Below are 19316 nucleotides of genomic sequence, written 5' to 3'. Positions count from 1 at the left end.
TTTCTCTCCTTCCTCTCCTTCATTTCCCCATTTCTTTACCAACATTTCAAAGCACAGTTCCCAGGTGTGGGGCAGTGCTGGGGTCACAGCAAACCCCAAGCCCCACCTGAGGGATGTTAGGGTCCAGAACTCCCCTCAGGCTCCCCATCCCAGCAGAAGTGCCCGGCTAAGGTGACCCCACAATACAAGGAAAGGCTTCATCAGCACCAAGAAAAGCTTGAGATTTATTTCTTTTTAGGTTTGTTAACCAAGGAGGAGGGTTGGGGGAGGCCCAGCTCTGTCTCTCTGGTTTCCCTCCTGTGCACAGAGGAAAAGCCCCAAATCCAGGGTCCCTTCCCTGCTCCCCTTGGCCTGTGGCTGCCAGGGGACCACAGGGGACCAAGGCTGATGGCACAAAGTGGGAGGAGTTCAGCAGGGCTCACAGGGAAGGGAATAAAACCAGTAGCAAAATCCCAACCTTAAATTCCTCAGCATCCAAACCCTTACACCAGCACGGGTTAGCTAAATAACCTAAATGCCTTCCTGCCCTTCCAAGAAAACCCAGGGGATGGCAAATTTTTCTTTTAGAGCCTGAATAATAGAGCTGGCTGATGATGACTTGGGAAAGCCAGCCAAAACCTAACTCTTCCACCCAAGGCTTTGTCTCTCCCTGCAGCACGAAGCAGCCCCACCCTGGGAAGCAGCTTCTGGGATGCTGGGCTGGGCTCACTTCATCCCCCTGTGAAAAATGCCTATTTTATGATTGGCTTTTTGCAAATATTGAAATGAATATTATAAGTGTTTTGTTAGAAAGTTATGCTGTGCTAATTTTCTTAAGTAGTGTGTTAGATATAGTTTTAGGTTAGAACATAATGTTAAAATAGAAATGATGCTATGTAAGATACTTATTTAAAGAAAGGACTGGCACTGAAATAGCAGCCACAGGATACCTCAGTCTTTCAGAGAAAAAGAATTTACTGCTCCATTATCAGGAGAAATGAACTTCCTCCTCGCTGAGTCCTGAAGACGCCGTCAGGATTAGGAGGAAGAAGTTGACACTGACCAGACAGAATCCTGTGTTTGAATGGAATTTATGCATCATGTATGAGGTGTATGAATATGCAACAGGTTATTGTTTGTAAGGGTTAATCCTCTGTTAACGTGGGTCCTTCTTCGGGCTTATGCTGCCCAGAAAAAGGTACCCAGATATCCATAACTCCTAGTTTCTATTGTCTCATATTGTCCTAATCCAAATTGTCCATATTTTTATTACTCTAATTATATTACCATTTTTATAACCATTTTATTACTATTAAAGTTTCAAAATTTCAAAACCAAGCGATTGGCGTTTCTCACAGAGAGCAGCCCTGGGGGCTCCTGCAGGGCCCAGGTGTTGCTGTTTGGGCAGGGCCAGGGAGCCGGGACACACTGGGGACATGTTCTGGTGACTTCTTCCAGCCGGGTCTAATGAGCTCCAGGTTGGCCTCACAAGATAACTCAGCTACCCTTGGAGGCACAACAATCAGCGGGATGGCTTCTGCTGCAGTGTTGGAAACAAAAAGGTGTAACAAAAGGCAAAATAACAAACAGAAAAACTGAGCTAGGTGCCAGACGTTCTTGCTCTTCCTAAAACACCTCACAAAAGCGATTCGTTTCTTTGTTCGCTCCTTTTTCTAGTTAATTGCTTGGGCGGGACTTTTTGGCTTCTGTCCAATTAGCTGTCCTTAAGTTGGAGGTGAAGTCTCCAAGTCTTACGAGGTGTCTTTTCACTTAATCGAGGAGAGAAGCTTCTAAGACTTCTTTGCTTTTAAGGGGACAAAGGATAGTTTTGTCACTCCTTCAACAAGAGGCACATTCCTACAGGGACACTTGGGAACTGCAGCTCAGGATCCTTCCCTGGGAATTTACAGCTCCATGGCAAACCAAGGGTGCAGATGGAGACACCTAAAGAACAGGGAGCCCTCAGCTTTGTGGGGCAGGGGATGCTGCTGGGAAAAAAAGAAGAGGTGAAATTTCTTACAGTTTTGCTTTGTCTCATAAAAGTCCATAATAAAATGAAAAAAAATAAAATAAAATCTCGAATCACACACTTCAGACTGACCCCTCTCCCAGAGGAGGTGTTTGATGCAGCCCTGGCCTGCACCATTATCCCCTGCCCAGGTCAAGCCGGGGCTGAGGCTCAGGATTATTCAGTTGCCATTTCAGAGAGGGGCACTGGCCACAAAGGCAGCTCCCCCTCATCTCCTCACACAGCATCTTCTCAAGGACTGCTGCACTCAGCAAGCCCCTGAGCAGCTGAGAGCTGGTCCATTCCCTCTGCTGGCATGGAAATATTGACCACATGCTGAAGCCTTTAGTAGGTCAGGCAGCCATCTGCTCTTGCTGACAGACCTCCATGACCATGGTCAAAGATTCTCGTTTAGAGAAACTTCACAGCTTGGATCCAATTTGAAAGACCAACCATAAACCTGCTGTAGTCTCTGCTCCAGCTCCAGGAATTAGAAAACCCAGTTTGACGTTTATTGGCTCATTTTTCTGAAATAGCTGAAGCTTATTCTACTTCTACTAATTAAAAACCATAATTTCCTGAGTGAGACTGTCTGGGCCTCCTGCCTGAGGTGGCAGGGGTGGGGGCAGCCAAGGAGCCCCTCCTTCATCCAGCACTGGCAGACCTGAATCCAGCACATAAAATAACCCAGCAGCTTTGTAGCAGATGAATGAAATAATGACACTTCACTCCTTTTTTATTTTTTTCCAAACAGTTAACATTTATTGATAACAATAAAAAAATCTTTTAAAGACTATCTGTATTTTATTACCAAGAATGAGGTATTATGTATACAAAACATTTACAGAATTTGATATGCAGTTCATGAGGAGGGACAGGGAAGTGAAGGACACTGATAACAGGAAAGGTGAGAGAAGGAAGAGCAGTATCACACAAAGAAAGACCAGGGTATGGGAAATTTAGCTAGACTGCAGTGATCAAGTCATATTGCCACAGCACTTTGCTTACAGGAAGATTAACTATTGTTTTTCTGGAATTTTATCTCCCTGGTTGGTTGTGCTGTAATGTGCTTTGAGCTCTAAATGATGTGTTAAGATCAAAAGCAGGAAAAACCCAAAGTGCCACTTTTGAGCCAGCTCAAGTGAAAAACAAAAATATAGATCTTCAGACTTGAAAAGGGACTGCAACTCAAAAAGGTCTACAAAGGCAGACACCTGGACAAGATGTGGAGTGTTGAATGGAGCAGATTCTTTAGAGTTGTCAGCAAAATCGCCATCTGAGAGAAAGAGAGAAGAGAGAAAGGGACCATCTTCAGCCCTTACAGCCTGGTGAATGGAAGAGTGAGTGTCATGAGTGTCAGCAGGTGAACCTCACTGTGCTCCAGCTGCTCTCCCTGTGCTATCAAGCCTGGCTCCTGGGCTCAGGAATTTGGGCAGAGCTCCTGGGAGCAGCCCTGGAGCCACAGCCTGTGCAGTGGCTGGGAGCTGTGTGACACCAAAGCAGTGACCTGAGTCCCTAAGTAACAGCCAAACCTCCAGCTTCAGCTTCTGAGTCCTAAAAGAGCTCCAGAACAGATCCACTTGGTTCAGTTGAAGGAGCTTGGTCTCTGAGCACCTCTGTTACTAAAATAGCTGTCAGCTCCGGCACTGCCACAGCCAGAACGGGGCTGCAGCAGAGCTGCTGCTGGCAGGGGTCTGTCACCTGCCTCTCCAGAGCTCTGCAGGCATAAAAAAGCTTCACACTGAGCTCAGAACCAGCATCCCTCAGGCAGGGGATCCAGAATCTCGAGGGAGTTCTGCTTTCCAAGTGCAACACCTCCTGAAGCTCCTCCAGCCCTTACCCAAGCCAGAGCCTATCCCATTTCCCAGCAGGGGCTGCAGCCAGCACAGAAGCTCCTTGTGCCTGCAGGGACATTTTGGCTCTAGCAAGGGTAAGGAAAGATCAAGAAGGGTCTAACTGTGCAAATCCTGCTGCATTTCAGACCAAAATCTTCTCTGCTCCACTGCCAGGTATGGTCTGTGTCTGACAGTTCAGTCTTTGGGGCCTTTTGCTGTGCATAGAGAAAGGGCTGGAGAAGGAAGAACACCTGAACAGAGTTCAGCAAGGGTCCAGCTTGGGCCTGGAACAGGGACAGAATCCCAAATCCCTGGCCAACAGGGACAGAATCCCAAATGGCAGATCACCTCTGGCAGTGGCAGTAGTGAAAATGGTGGAGAAAATCCTTAAATATCTTCTCCTGTATCACTCAGAGGGAAGATCCCTGTGCTCCCTGCTCACAGCAAGGCTGACCAGAACTGAGGTGCTCTATTTCTGCCAGGCACTGGGAAAGACAGGAGGTCCCAGGGAGGGAGAAGTGCTCAGGAAGGATGGAAGCCACACCTCCTTCAGAGTGCTTTGAGCAGCAAGCTGAAGCTCTGCATAAATTCCTGACAAGAAGAGAACCTCAGTAAAATCCATTTGCTTGGAGTGCACTAAGGAAGCAGAGTGAAGCTCCAGCACAGGGCTGGGAAAAGAAGCTCAGAGCAGCTCTGGATGAGCCCAGAGTGACACAGTGAGGGAGAGCCTGCTCTCCACCTCTCTCTCCACAGTGCTCCATGCACAAATCCAAGGAAAGAACAAATTGCTTTAACCCAGCAAGACCCAGAGCTCAAATTCCCCAGAAATGTGCTCATACAAAAAGTATATTCAGTGTTACAGCCTGGCCACAGCTCTGTGGGCATGCTTTGAAAAAAATGGACTCACAAAGTCAAGTATCCAGCAACTGCTGTTCTTTGTCTTGGACATCATTAGTGGCAACAGGAGAACAGTTTGCAGCACTGGAATATCACAGGGGATTTCTCAGGATGGAAAGAAATGTCCTGACAGGAGACTTGCAGTTCATCTCTAATGCACTACGGAGCATTTTTGGTAGGGTTTTTCTTTTTCCCTTTTTAACATCTACACAGTTAAAAAAAGAAATCATTCTTAACTGATGCACTGGTTGTTTTTCCTTTTCAGTAAGAGCCCTTGTGTTCAGAGTTAGGATTTGTGCAAGCACACTTGCAAAAATATTTATGGCTGATTTAGGAAAAAGGGTTAAAGTTAAGAGACAAGCTGTTGGATCTAACAAAGATCAAAACCACTAAGTGTAAAATTCAAACAGCTACTTTACTATCTATAAAAGGCTTTTTGGGGTAGGGATTTTTTTGCACAATTGCCAGTTGAATATGCTGTATTGCAGTCAGCTGCCACGGGCGAGGGTCCAGCCATCACATCCATTTGCTTTTCAGCTGTTGTGGCACTACCTGGAAATCATGGAGCTGGAATGGGACTGGCTAGAGGAGGTGGTGGCAGCACTGAGCTGGGAGAATCCACTGTGGCTTGATTCAAGGCTGGTCATAGATCCCCTGCAGGAGGGAAAAAAGAAGAAAGCAGTTTAAAGCTTCAGAACACACAGAGATTTTGATTTCTGCTCTGTATCTATACAGTGTTTGTACACTGAATCAAAAACAAGTAACAGCTTTGGTGCAGATACTCAGAAGCTTTTCTGCCTCACCACATAAAGCAATGAGGACACTGCACTTCTTTCAAAAACCAGATGCTGTTCAAAGAGACAGAGATTTCATTTCAGTCAAATTTATCCACTGGCAGAAAATGAAATTCAACAACTGGAATTTGAATTGCACTTCCTTCTACAGGACAAGCTGCCAAGCCCAACAAGCTCTCAAAGCAAAGCCAAATGACCAGTGATATTGCCACTAGACAACTAATTAATCCCTTTTATAAATTAGTTGCTCTCAGTGCAACTTTTTAAAGCCTTCATAATTTACTTGTATTTAAGTGAAGCTGACATTTAAATGAAGGTTTGACATTGGCTGCCCTTGGCCAGACATACCTGAAATCTTCAGATCCTATCACTTCTGTATAGTACATGACTTTACATTTGTGAGAGGACACCTGTAGAGATGCCAGCACATCATCCACACGAGGCAGGTTGGTTGTAGCACAGGCAGGCATGCTGTGGAATTTCCACTGTAAAATGTAGAAGCCAGGCCACCTGGTCACATGGGAGCCCTGCAAGAAGACACAACAAAAATCAAAAATTAACTCAGTTAACAGAGATTTGTAGGCTTGACTTTACTTTTCTAAGCTTAGAAAAAATGCCTACATGCCCAGAATTTTTGCCCAATGCTAATATTGGCAGTGCTGGAAGACTCCCCCCACACAACATCCTTATCAAATCTGGGATGGAACACCAGCAGTTCTACAGTGTTGAGGGGTTAGGATTTAATATGCTAAAAGGAGAAGTTCTGCTTTAAAACAATATCCATTTTTCAATTTATTTTCATTCACAGCTGTCCTTTAAGACTGTGAAAAGAGCAGTCAAGGCTTCTGCCTCACAATTTAAGAGGTCACTGCCCATATTTCCAGTTTAACATTTCCATCTTGGTGACTTAAGGAGCTGCTTTTTCAGAGGCTCATTTGACTCATTTCAAATCAACAGAAACAGCAGTGGCAGTGTGTGACTGTAAAAATGCTGCATGTTATATCAAACCTGGAATTAAAGGACAGGTTGCAAATGGCATAAAAAATCCTTCAGGAGCTTTGGCCATCAGGAGCTCTCACACTGCCCATGAGAGGGCAAACACACAGAAGCTCAGCCTTGATTTCCAGCGTTCTCTTACCACTGAGGGCAGGCACTGTGATATTCCTCAAACACAGAATATTTGCTTCAGGAAATAACTGTCAGAATTACAGCCCAAAGCATGTTTTGTTACTTTCTGGCTGTGCATTTTAGGTGTTCCTCCACATGTTCCTTACTGATCCATCTCAGTCCTTAGCAGACCTGATGCAACTTCCCCTCCCAGTAGATCCCACATAAATCCCATCCCTGCTCCCTGCAGCACCCAGCCTGGAACAGCAGCTAAATGCTGGCCAAAAGCAAGCCCAGCACTGAGTCACCAGCACTCAGTCATCAGTGCTGTGAGTAAGAACAGGCAGCTTGGGCTCCAGCTGCCCCCACAGGGCTCTGCCTGCCTCACCTGCACACTCTCCCCTTCTTTGCAGATCAGGGGAGACTCCACCATGCTGTAGTCACGCCCCAGCTGCCAGACTTTGTCTATCAACTGGACGTTGTTCCCACCAGGAGATGTAATGCTGTGAGCTCCCAGAGAGTCCTTTTTGGGAGGCTGTGGGGCTCTTTTGGAATGGAAGATGTTAAAAACAATGTCGCCCTTGCACACGTCAAAATCCCACGTGATCACCGACGAGGCGTCCACGATCTGGATGAGAACCTGAGGCAGGAAAGGCACATTAGACAACAGCAATTTGTTCACTAAAAACAAATTCCTACAGGAAAAAAAGGCAAGGAACAGAACTTTTTTGTTGCTGGGCTTAGTTTCTACTCTTAAAAAGGCTTTTTAATAGTCAAAAAAAGACATTGCAGATACACATTCCCCCCTGATGGGGGTGCCTATTCTTCTTACTTTCAGAAGCTTTCAAGCAGCTTCTGAGAAGTTTGTTTGCTTTGCTTAGAAGAATATGGCTTTGAACAGAATGAAAACCAGTGATATTCTCTAAATGGCAACAAAATAACAGGAGGAACAATCACAAACTTCAGCTATTAAAGCATCACCATGCACCAGCTCCAGAAGGTGGAAGCACAGGAGCTAAATAAACAAGCAATAAAACATTCCCAGGCCGAGAGACTGAGCTCAGAGCAGAGGGCTGAGATGAAAATGAAAGCAAAGGGCAGCTGGAGCTGTACCTCATGTGGAGCTCCTTTGAAGACACTTGCAGACTGGTAGATTGTTTCAGTCCAAAGCTTGATGTCTTCATTTTCCAACTCTTCTGCTGTCCGGTAGAGGGACTTGGGAACCAGCCCACCCTCTGGTACTTCACACTAAAATAAAAAAAAAAAATTAAAAATTATCTCCTGTGACCATCCCATGATGTTCTCTGCCTTCCAGCTTCAAAAACAAACATTCAGCAATATTCTGGAAAAGGGAACAGTCTGAAAGTAATTTTACAGCTTGTACATGATACATTGGTAATTCTTTTTCAAATTATCTGGGTGAGGTAGAACTGCACACCAGGGGAACAGATCTTGTCATACACAACAGCCAGCACTCAGAAAGGGACTGTGTAAAGGCTGTAATTATCATTTACACCACCTTACACTGAAGAAAGATGGGAGGCACTTCAGAATCCTGAGGGAAGTGGCAACAGTGACTAAGTCTGAAAAACAGCTACAGTGACCTGAAAGAACAGTGGTAGCTAAATTTAAGGATGGATAGTGGGCAGATACAAAAAGTTTTCAAGCAGGTAAAAATATACTGCAGCCAGGAAAATTAACAGTTTTGAAGTTACAGCTGTCTGACAGCTCAGAACTGGAAGTGGTTACACAACTTCCCTAAGCAAATTTCTGTTTTAAGGAGTCTGTAGCAATGAAGTTGACAGGAGGTTCCACAGAAGTGTCTGGGGAAGTAGAAATGTTTGGTAATTGAATTACAACAGAGAATTGAAAAGATCTCAGAGAAGTAATTTTGTTCAAATACTCAGAAATAAAGAAGAAGGGAGAAACTGCCTGTACTAGCAGGAAGTATTGTAGCAATTTGCTTTCTGGTAACATTCACTTTTGCTTACATAAACAGTGGATTTTGCCAGCTTTAAGCTCCAAATTAGATAACACTGAAAGCTACTGCTGCAACAAAAACCAGCCCACTGGAGATAAACATATGCTCCACTCCAACACATCCAACTGTACTTCATTATCATTTGAGACTCTATTGGAACTGACACAGCTGAATTTTCAAGAATGGTACAGAAATTAATCTAGAGAGTGTACAGGGGCTGAGAACACACCCAGCCTGTGTAGTCAAAAGCATTAAATGTGAAACAAATCTTACATTATCAGTGAGATGTTAAATGCCAGGTCCAACTGATACCCAAGGTCCAGGCAGGAAACAGCAGCATTGTCACATGCCTGTGACAAGGGACTGAGAAATTACAGTATCCTGCAGTAAAACCACTTTTCTGGTTTGCTGGGGGTAACTGCACACTCTGTGTGGAGAGACTGGGCTGTCTGCTGAGCCCTCTTAGCAGATGTGCCTCCTGCTCCTTGGGCTCCTTATGGGATCAGAGTTTTAGGTGACACAGACTCTCTGGTGGTGACAGCTCTTGCTCTGAGCTCTGCTGCCATGTTTGCCTGAACTTTCCAGGGAACAGACTGTGGCTTTTAGCTGTGCTTGGCTGTTTTGATAAGGTATTTGATCAAGATACTCATCCAAGAGAAGCACTGTACTGTTCTTTTTAAATGGGATCCAGAAAACAGCATTGAGCCTGGAATCCTACATCATAACCCCCACCTCCAAACTGCACCAACAATCATTCTGTACTTAAAGACTTCTTTGCTTAGAGGAAAAATAATAATTAAAAAAAAACACAAGTAAGTTGCTATATGCAATAGTTTATATTCATACCATGCACTCTCCACCGAGGAAATCAGGGATAATTTCTTTATCTATGTAATCCAGCAGTCCCCCAGGACCCTGGTAGTCATTTCCAGCATAAATAAGGAATTTCTTTCTGGTGTTGTCATCAATGAATGGACTAACCTACAAAGAAAGAAAAACAGAACAGATCAGGCCCTCATGTTTTTCTCAAGTCAATTCACATTGTTTCCAAGTCAATTTTGAAGGAATCAGTTTTGATCACACTGAGCATTACCATCCTGGTTATGCAAAGTCCACAGCACAAACAAGCCAAATTAACCAACTGTGTAATCAGCTTCTTAGGTGATGGTTTTTAATCCACTCCAGGAATTCTATATAAAGGACATGTTTCCAAATGGGAATATTTGCTGCACATGCAGCCTGATCTCTGAAGTGCTTTTACAAACAGAGAGAGCTGAGGAACACCTTGGATTACACACATACCAGTGTCCAGAGAACTGGGAATACTCGAGGTGCTCTTAGGATAAGCAGACGACCCAAGGTCTCAGGGTAATTGGCTTCAACCACCTCAATGATTCTCAGCAGGGCCTTGACACCAGGTCTCCATAAATGCCTCATGTTCAAGCCTTCCAGATCTACCAGGCAGGTCCAAGAGCTGAATTTGAGAGAGATAAAAAGAAAAATCTCAATAATATCAAAATTCTCCTTGCTTATGCAAGTGCCCAACACACTGAAATGTGGGGACCCTCTGCATGTTTTGCTTTATTCTGTTTTACCTCCTTTGTGCTGCCTGTAGACCCTGGAGTTTAAGGGGTGTGCAGTGATCACTCTGCACACTCTCCTACAGACATTTTAGATTCCAGATAAAAGTTCAGTTCATATGAAGCCAAAAAAGGATCCTGTCAACAGTCAGCCCAGAGATTAAACCATTGCTTTCACTGGGAGATCATTTAAGTGGCCACAATGCTGCTCTGAAGCAATTTGACATTCTCAGAGCAGATTTTCTACTGCACAACAGTGCCAATACATGTCAAAGCTAATTCTGTTGTCAGATCTCAGGGAAGGAAGCTTTTTCTATAGGAAGAGATATGTTCTTAATACTAACCACTGAGCTGCAGCATGTGTTTCAGTTTCTTTCCAAGTTCAGGTCTTGCCCTGGGCAGGAATTCAAGATTTGCAGCTGTGCTGCACCAGCCAGCAGACATTACATTATGCATAAGGCTCCTATGAAACACCAAACCCTTCTTTGTTTCACTTTAAATGTTTAATACACAGCCCTTTAGGATTATGGCTACAAATGAAGATGCAGGAGGCAGCACCATTCAGCTGTTAAACACGTGAGAGCTCTCCCTTGGATCTGAGCTCCCTTGGGGAGCTGGGGCAGCAAGGTCTGTGACAAGGAAATGATAAGCAGGCACACCCCACACCCTGGACCTTGCAGATTAGGAGAAGGAAACTGGAGAGAGTTCAAGAATGGCATCTCTTCAGGGCTGGTCCTGCCTTCATTCCATGCCCTTAAATCCATTCTGCAGTTACCACTTTCACAAGTGACCCCTACAATGACTTCAAGATGGGCTAGAAAACCACTTTTGACTGAACTTCACATGAAGTCAAGCCAGAACCTGGAAAACTAGATCCCAGGTTTTACAGGAGCCTCCTGACCTCACCTTGGATCAACAGCTGAGTAGCCACACATAATAAATGGAGAATGCAAAGCAGAGCTGTGTACTGAGCCTTGGAGTCATGGATGAACAAGTGACATGGAAGCCACACCTTAAACTACTGGAACTGTTACTCATGACACCATCATGGCCTGATTTTCTGGCAGCCTGCACCAATGCCCAGTGCCTGGAAAATCTCCCCCACAGACAGGTTTGGGAGTTGGGCTGCACTGCTGTGCAGTAGAAGGGAGCAGAAGAGAAACAGCCCCAACAGAACCATGATGAGCACAAGGCCAAGGCTGCTGGGGCAGGTGATGTGTGTCCCTCAGGCTTCCCCAGGCACATTCCCTCCAGCCCCACTAATTGGGGAGGCTCTTAATTAACCATATGATTGTACCTGCATGTGAGACACAGCCTACCCTCTGCTTGTTCCACTGCCTGACATTCCCCCCCACATCCCAGAAAAGCAGCTCCTTCCCACAGAGCAGACTTTACCTTATTGGTCTGCCAAATACTTTTGTATTCTCCTCACATCTCCTCAGCCCTTCCTCATTTATTGAAAGAACCTGCACAAAAAAGAGTGGGGTTTAGAAAAGTCGGTCTCAAACTCAGTAGGATAAAGAAAATATGTTTATATCCAAAGATTAATTGAAACTACAAGATCAAACCAGCATAAACTCGCCCCCCTGCCAAAGAATTCATTAAAATCACTACAAATACCCTTAATTGCTCAGAAATTAAAGCCCCTTTTGAAATCACAGAAAGTAAACTTGAAATAGAACTAGGGCAAGCAAACAAAAGTTAGTGTCTGCTTGGAAACGCTACTAGGAGAGAAAAATAAAACCCACTCCCTGTTTTTAACAGTCACTATGGCTACTCCTGTCATTACTAGGAGTCAAAAAAAGTCAGTGCAAACCTGGAATTCTGCCAGCTTTCTGCTTGGAAGCTGAGCAGAACCACAGTAACAGTCTGAGTGATGACTTTAGAGAAGAAGGCAGAAGTACAGGCAAGCACTTTCTCTTTAAAAATACATGATTTTTATCCCTGGAGTACAGACTGGACAAATTGCTGAGTGTGGCATTTTCCCTTCTGTACAAGAGCAGAGACTGCAGTCTGAATCCCTGCATCTGAGCAAATGCCCATCAGTAACCACAGGAGCTGCCAGGAACTCCACCTTTCCATCAGCCTGCAGAACACATCAGGAACAGCTACCAGGGGCTTCCAGAGGTATTCCAACCAAAAACTGATGGAACTGTTACCCATGACACTGTTGTGGACTGATTTTTTGGCAGCCTGCACCAATGCCCAGTGCCTGGAAAATCTCCCCCACAAATAGATTTGGGAGTTGGGCTGCACTGCTCTGTAGCAGAAGGGAAACAGCCCCAAGAGAAGCATAATGAGAACACCTGGGGTGTGAAAAATGTGTATTTTATGATTGGCTTTTCGTAAATATTGAAATGAATATTATATGTGTTGTGTTAGAAAGTAATGCTGTTTTATTCCCTTAAGTACTGTGTTAAATATAGTTTTAGATTATAACAAAATGTTAAAATAGAAACTATGCTATGTAGGATACTTTTTTTCTAAAGAAAGGACTCATACTGAGATAGCAGCCACAGGACACCTCAATCTTTCAGAGAAAGAGAATTTATTGCTCCATTATCAGGAGAAATGAACTTCTGAACTTCTTCCTGCCTTGCTTGGGCAGGATGACGCTGTCAGGATTAAGAGGAAGAAGCTGACACTGACCAGAGAGAATCCTGTATTTGAATGGAATTTATGCATCATGTATGAGATGCATGAATATGCAACAGGTTATTGTTTTTAAGGGTTAATCCCTCTGTTAACGTGGGTCCTTTTTCGGGCTTATTTTCCCCAGAAAAAGGTACCCAGACTGTCCATAACTCTTTGTTTCTATTGTCTCATATTGTCCTAATCCAAATTCTCCAAGTTATTATTACTCTAATTGTATTACTATTTTTCTAACCATTTTATTACTATTATATTTAAAATTTTCAACCCAAGCCATGGGCACTGTTCCCATGGGGGTTTCTGGCTGCAATCCTGTGCTGTTGTTTTGGGAACACTCACGTAGCGCAGCAGGGCCTCCTCCCCCAGCGCTCGCACCAGGCCCTTGGTGTCCATCTGGCCCAGCCTCAGCACGTACAGAGGGCGCCCGTCTGCACAGAGACACAAAAAACACAGCAGGAGACATTTGAGAGAGCTATTCTAAAAAATTCAGACGGAAACAAACCATAACAGTTAAACCTCCCCTGTAGGAGGAAGAATCAAGAGCAGACGGCAACATAAACATCACTCAGTGCAGCCACACCAACAGATTATCTGTAAATGAGCTACAAAATGATCATATCCTGATTGAGAAATAGCTCCCTGACCTTCATGGAAAGTTCAAAGGACTTGGAGTGCATCAGTTCACTCCAGATCTTGGTATACACAATTAATGACACAGACTATTCTTAGCTTCCAGGACAGCTCAGGTACACCAAGGAACTGAAGCTTTCCTGTGACTGCAGAGCTGCAAGGAAGGCTCCAAGGCTTTTATCACATGTGATGCAATAGTGCTCTGGAGAGTTAAAAAAAATAGCCATCCTTATTACAGCGACCTGAGGCGGTCACTGGGTGAGAGAAGGACAAGAATCTTGTTCCTTGATCAGAAGGCCTGATTTATTGATATATAATATATAATACATTATAACTATACTAAAAAGAATAAAGAGAGAGCTTGCAGAGACTGCTAAGCTAAGAATAGAATAGAAGGAATGAATAACAAAGTTCTGTGTTCAGGGAATCTCCCCTGAGCTGCTCCTGTGATTGGCCCTTAATGGTACACATGGAAGAAGAGCCAATCACAGGAACCCCTGCCACATTTTCACAGCAGCTGATAACAATTTGTTTACATTCTTTTTCTGGGGCTCTGCTTCCCAGAAGATGGACAAATCCCAAAGAAAGGATTTCTATGAAGAAATGTCTGCGACACCATCCTGACATCTGGGAATTAAAGAAACCAAGGGTTAACCCAGAACCTGCCCTCTGCAGAGCCCCACACTCAGCTGTGGCCCTGCACGCTGTGCAGAACTGGCACACAGCCCTGCTAATGCAGGTTTGCCTGGTGAGAACAGACTCTGCTTCTGCTGGACCTTCTGCATTAGAGCCCTGCCCATCCACAGCCAGCCTGGCACTGGCAGCACACTCAGGCATCAAGGTGAATTGCTGTGTTGGCTGAAATTGAGAATCAAAGTTTGCATTTTTGGCTCTTAGTTGTAGAAAACAGCTCCCAGCCTCCCTCTAAAGTTGTGATGCACTTGTTAGGCTTTTCTTCATCTATTTTAATACACAGGCTAAACAATCACCAGCTTATAAAAGGGAATATGTTAGCATACAACATAAAAAGAAGAAAAAGGGGAAGCTTTCTACATAAAATTCTCCCTCAAGTCTTGTTGTCTGTGCAGCTTCACTTCCCTCCAACAGCTGCAAGAGAGGTTATCAAATTATCAAATTACCTTTGGGACACAAGGGGAGAAACTGCAAAAAACATACTATTAAGAAAACCAACAAACAACCAAAACTGCAGAGTCAAGGCCAGTTATTTACTTGACAAAGACACTGCCCCATGAAAGTTCACAGTGTTTTATGTTTTATCAGGTGGACTAAAAAGAAAATGTTATTTTAACATGGGCACACACTTATCTTGGAATGTACTGTTTAGCTTTTGAAACACTAAACAAAAACTGCTATTAGGCTTCATAGCAGGTCTCCCTCCCTCCCTCCCACAGATTTCTCCAAACCCAAAGCAACAGCTCAGTAACCCTGGTCCATCCAAATGACACATGAAGGAGACTCTCAGCTGACAGTGCTCTGTTATCACTGTACAATTTATATTCCATTAGAGCTTTAGAAAGACATTAGGTTGAAGCATTTCTGTCAAAATAAGAGCCATTCAGATGTATAGAAATCTGTGCTAATTGCAAGCCAAAATAATAACTTCTTTCTTTAGCACTGACAGTTCATTCTAAACAACATGCTTCATTATCACTGCTGCCCTTGCTGTAGCCCTAAAAGTCACACAGCATTCAGCCAGCTTAAGTTTGGCACATTTAATATATGTAGGAGGAAAGGAGCAATACTAGAAAAGAGAGTTTAAAAAAAGAACCTACCACTGTAAAGTTTTAAATTATAGAGAACTGCTCAGTTCTGAAATGGTGTTTCCATTATTGACAAAGCCACGCTTTACTTGTGGGCATGCTGCAAGAGAGATCAAAGGAACTGCAGGGGAAGGGAGGGGGCATGAAGTTCACCACAAGACTGCAGAAGTTCTCAGAAGAACATTAAACAAGCCTTTGGTGCATTCTGCACCTTTCTGCTCACTGCCAGGACCCAGTTGTGTGCCATTGACAGAGGAAGTCTTTGCAAAGCACAGACAAGGAACGGGCTGAAAGGGAGAACTTATTAACAGGTCTTTTCCCCTACAATCTTTACAAGCACATTCTCATTTTCCATTTTCTCAGTTTGAGGTCTGTCAAACCCAGAGCAGCAGGGAAGAGCCATTCAAGCTCTGTGATTAAATTTCTGCTGTGTCCTCCCTGTCTCCTGGCCACCACTGCTGACAGCATCCTGCCCTGTTTCACATGCTGCTTGGAAAAGGAAGAGCTGAGCAGAAACAATGGTGCCTGGTGGGAAAAGACTCAATCAGAGCCCAGATCGCTCACAGTGAGAGATCATTTCCTTATCTGAAGAGCCCAGCTTGCCTCAAGGCACAAATTCCAACGTGTTTCATTTCTGTGTATGTATTAGCAACGAGATCAGTGCAGATAAAGCAGAGGGACAGGGGAGTGTGGCAGGCTGTGGCTCACAGCACAAAGGGAATTCAGCCAAAGCTGCTTCTCTTCTTAAACAAACCTGCTCTATTTGATGTTTTTGCAACATTCCACTTCTCATCATTAAGCTGATTGTAATATCAAATAAATATTCATTTATGCCATCAGCAGACTTATTCAACATCAGAAATAAATTGATTACGAAGATACACTTATTTACAAACACCTTTTAATCACTGAAAGAGCACACTCAGCATTTGCCTAACACCCTTCTAAGGATCTCAGAGCACTAGAGAAGTGCAATTAATCACTTTTTTTAAGCTCCTGGCAAAGCAGATTTAAGTATGTCAGTATTAGTCAGAAAGACTCTGATCCAGGGCTCTGCCTCCAGCCCCTAAGGGACAGGAACAGGCTGCCCAAAGATGCTGTGGATGCCCCTGAAATGTTCAAGGCCAGGCTGGACAGGGCTCTGAGCAACCTTTTCTAGTGGAAGGTGTCCCTGTCCATGGAGTGAGATGGAACAAGATTATTTTAAATTCCCTTTCAACACAAAACACTCTATCAATTTAAATGTCTCTAGAAGTTCTAACCGGCCACCTCTAGTTAACAGAGGGACAACAACTATCACCTTCGATTCAAAATGCAAAAAGGCTGCTCAATACATATTTTGTACTGAAACCATACCTTTGTCATGGTGATGCCAGCCTCCTGCATAGTAATCCTGGAGCACCTGGGGAGGATTCCAGGTGTCCAGAATATAATCCACCTGGTGCTGCTTACGCCACGTCAGGGACTGGCAAAGGATCTCTCTTGCTTTGTCGATGTTGAAGTCCCTGGCACGCAGGAATCTTAAAATGTGCTCATCCTTGGGGATCTATGAACAAAACCAAACCAAATTTTGTATTCAAGGTTTGAAATAAGAACAGAAAGCCAAACAATAGAAGCTGAAAAATGTGCAGCCCTGCACCAATGCATGAGGATGGTGTGGAACACTGGGAGTTACTCAAGAAAATCAGCCTTTGTTTGAAACAAAATCATGAGCCCTGTCAGGCACTGCAGCTACCTTCATAAGGGATATAAAAATTTCATGAACTCTAATGTAATCATTTCCACCTGCATGACCATACCAAGCCAGTCCAATTTAAATAAATCAGGACAGAACACAGACTGTGTTTTATTGTTAAGTTAGAGGAAGCTGAGACACACATGCAAATCACAAGGCACTGTAAAAACCCCAGCCTTGCTATCAGTGCTCCACTCCTACCAATCAGTATTTAAGACTATGATGTTTGGCCAAAACAAACAAATATAAAAATAAGGTCATTGCAGAAACCAGGAAGACTTATGAAACTGATGCTATTCCCTTGGGGCAGTTTAACTGACAGTCTGAGAGGTTTTCAAGCTAATTATTGAAGCACCACAGCTGCAAAGTCAGCTGGACAGTCACAATGAACTCCTATTTAGGTTTTGATCATGGAGAGCCACTTAGCAGAAAGGATCAGCCCCAGGGGGTGTGGCAGGGCATTTCCTCAGGCCCAGTTTGTGTCACTCTCTCTGAGCCAGGGACAGCCCAGGAGCTCACCTTGCCTTTGTGTGTCTCCTGCAGCCACTGCCGCAGGCGGATGAGGCAGCTCTCCTGCATGGGGGTCAGGTCCCCCAGGTACCTCTTGATGTAATCTGCATCCAGCTTATCTGAAAAGAGATTACAGGTGATCAGAGTGCTCCTGACCTGACCAAGCACCACGTGGTCTGATTTGCTGCTGTGTTTGGCACAGTCAGAACTGAATAAGGTTCCTTTGAATCAATGAAAAGATGAGTAAGGCAACAAACACAGTCATCCTCAACAAGAAAATAAAATTCTCCTCCTGCAGCTAAGGAAGGAGCAAAAGCAGGCATTTGTTAAAAGCATTTTGCCAGTCTACTCAGATTCATCAATCAACAGCACCACTGGGATTGTTGCTTCTGGAAATACTTAGAGAAGTTTTGATCTCCCAGTGCAAGAATTTTCCCAAATTCCCAGAAGATTATCTAGGGAAGTTTCAGCTGTTTCCTCCCAATCATTCACAGAATCACAGAAATTCTAGGTTGGAAGAGACCTTTAAGATCATCCAACCCATGTTCTAACACCTCAACTAGATCATGGCACCAAGTGCCACATCCAGTCTTTTTTTAAACTCTTCGAGGGATGGTGACTCCACCACCTCCCTGGGTAGATGATTCCAGTATTTGACCACTCTTTCTGTAAAATACTTCCTGTATATATAATTCATATATATATATATATATATATATGTAATTCCTATAATTACACCCATCACTGAATTTCAGGATAGGAGCAGAATGCTCATTTGCAACCCAAAGAAGAAGAGTTTTTCTGCTCATACCTGATCTCTACTCACAAGCTCAGCCCTGCCACGTGTCACTGCTGGGTGAGCCCACCCTTGAACACTGCATGTCCCCAACTCAGGAGCAGTGTGGAGCTCCTCAGCTGCCCAGAAGTGCCCAGTGCTGAGGGCCTCTCCAGCCCAAAGCTTCCCAGTAGAACACATCAGACCCCCATACCATCAGGTGTTCCTGCCGTGGGCTCCGAGGGGCTGCTGGAGGTGTTGAGGATCTCCTTGCTGCTCAAGCCCTCCTTTGTGGCAGACTCTGGGATATTAATGGCAGGTGACACTGGTCTCCTTGGGTGAGATGTGCTGCTCTCTGATTTACATGCAACAGGAGGAGTCCAGCGAGGGACAAAGGTTATTCCTTCTTCCTCCAGCTGCTTCAGGTAGTACTCTATTATTTCTTTTCCCTTCAAAAAAGAAAATTTACTTCAGCTGCTGAAAAACCCACCCATTTAGACACAGAAAGGATTGGGATGAAAATTAAGTGATCAGATCTCTAAAGATTTCACTTGGAACAGCCCTACACAGACACAGTGCCCCAGGCCCTTAGCAAAGCAGCCTGTTACTTAGCAGCAGCCTCTTTGTCTTCTGGTAACTTGGAGCCAGGCACATCCTTCCCAACTGCAGGCTCACCTTTTTAATATTGCTGGTGTATTGCTTCATGGCAATCTTTTCCACTGTGCTTTCAAAACCAAAAAAAGATTTGATATCCAGACTTGCTGACTGTTCAAAACAGGTCCAATCTTCATTGTCAGGATGAACCTGCAAGTCAGAAGATCATACAGCTCAGTTATCCATTGAGGGTTTTTTGCTCCTTTTCTCCCTCACAATATTTGAAATATTTCTTGTTTTACAGGTTCACACAGTCAAAAACATTCAAGTGGAATTGGCTTCCCTTGCTTCACAGTTGGGAAGAGGCAACACCAAAGGATAAAAAGCTGAGAAGCTTTTGGTCCCACAGCCATTTTTTTTTTGGTCTAAACAAGAAAGGGAAGGGTGGAGAAACACAA

At 44.2% G+C, this 19316-nt stretch overlaps 1 protein-coding gene across 1 annotated transcript in view; it reads right to left on the bottom strand.

Moving 5' to 3' along the window:
- Positions 1-2732: 2732 nt before the first annotated feature.
- Positions 2733-19316, bottom strand: part of SEC14L1 (SEC14 like lipid binding 1) — a 45906-nt gene continuing 29322 nt past the window's right edge. Inside the window, exons 5-16 of the mRNA XM_064728547.1 lie at positions 18940-19068; positions 18479-18713; positions 17499-17608; positions 16601-16790; positions 13173-13261; positions 11577-11647; positions 9904-10075; positions 9448-9582; positions 7734-7868; positions 7009-7260; positions 5862-6040; positions 2733-5373 (exon numbers count right to left, since the gene is read on the bottom strand). Of these exons, the coding sequence (XP_064584617.1) occupies positions 5268-5373; positions 5862-6040; positions 7009-7260; positions 7734-7868; positions 9448-9582; positions 9904-10075; positions 11577-11647; positions 13173-13261; positions 16601-16790; positions 17499-17608; positions 18479-18713; positions 18940-19068 (1803 nt within the window). The 3' untranslated portion in view covers positions 2733-5267. The remainder of the gene's footprint in view (positions 5374-5861; positions 6041-7008; positions 7261-7733; positions 7869-9447; positions 9583-9903; positions 10076-11576; positions 11648-13172; positions 13262-16600; positions 16791-17498; positions 17609-18478; positions 18714-18939; positions 19069-19316) is intronic.

The sequence above is a fragment of the Zonotrichia leucophrys genome, chromosome 18, assembly GCF_028769735.1.
Source record: "Zonotrichia leucophrys gambelii isolate GWCS_2022_RI chromosome 18, RI_Zleu_2.0, whole genome shotgun sequence".
Classification (NCBI taxonomy): domain Eukaryota; kingdom Metazoa; phylum Chordata; class Aves; order Passeriformes; family Passerellidae; genus Zonotrichia; species Zonotrichia leucophrys.
This window is presented reverse-complemented; position numbering and strand designations above follow the sequence as displayed.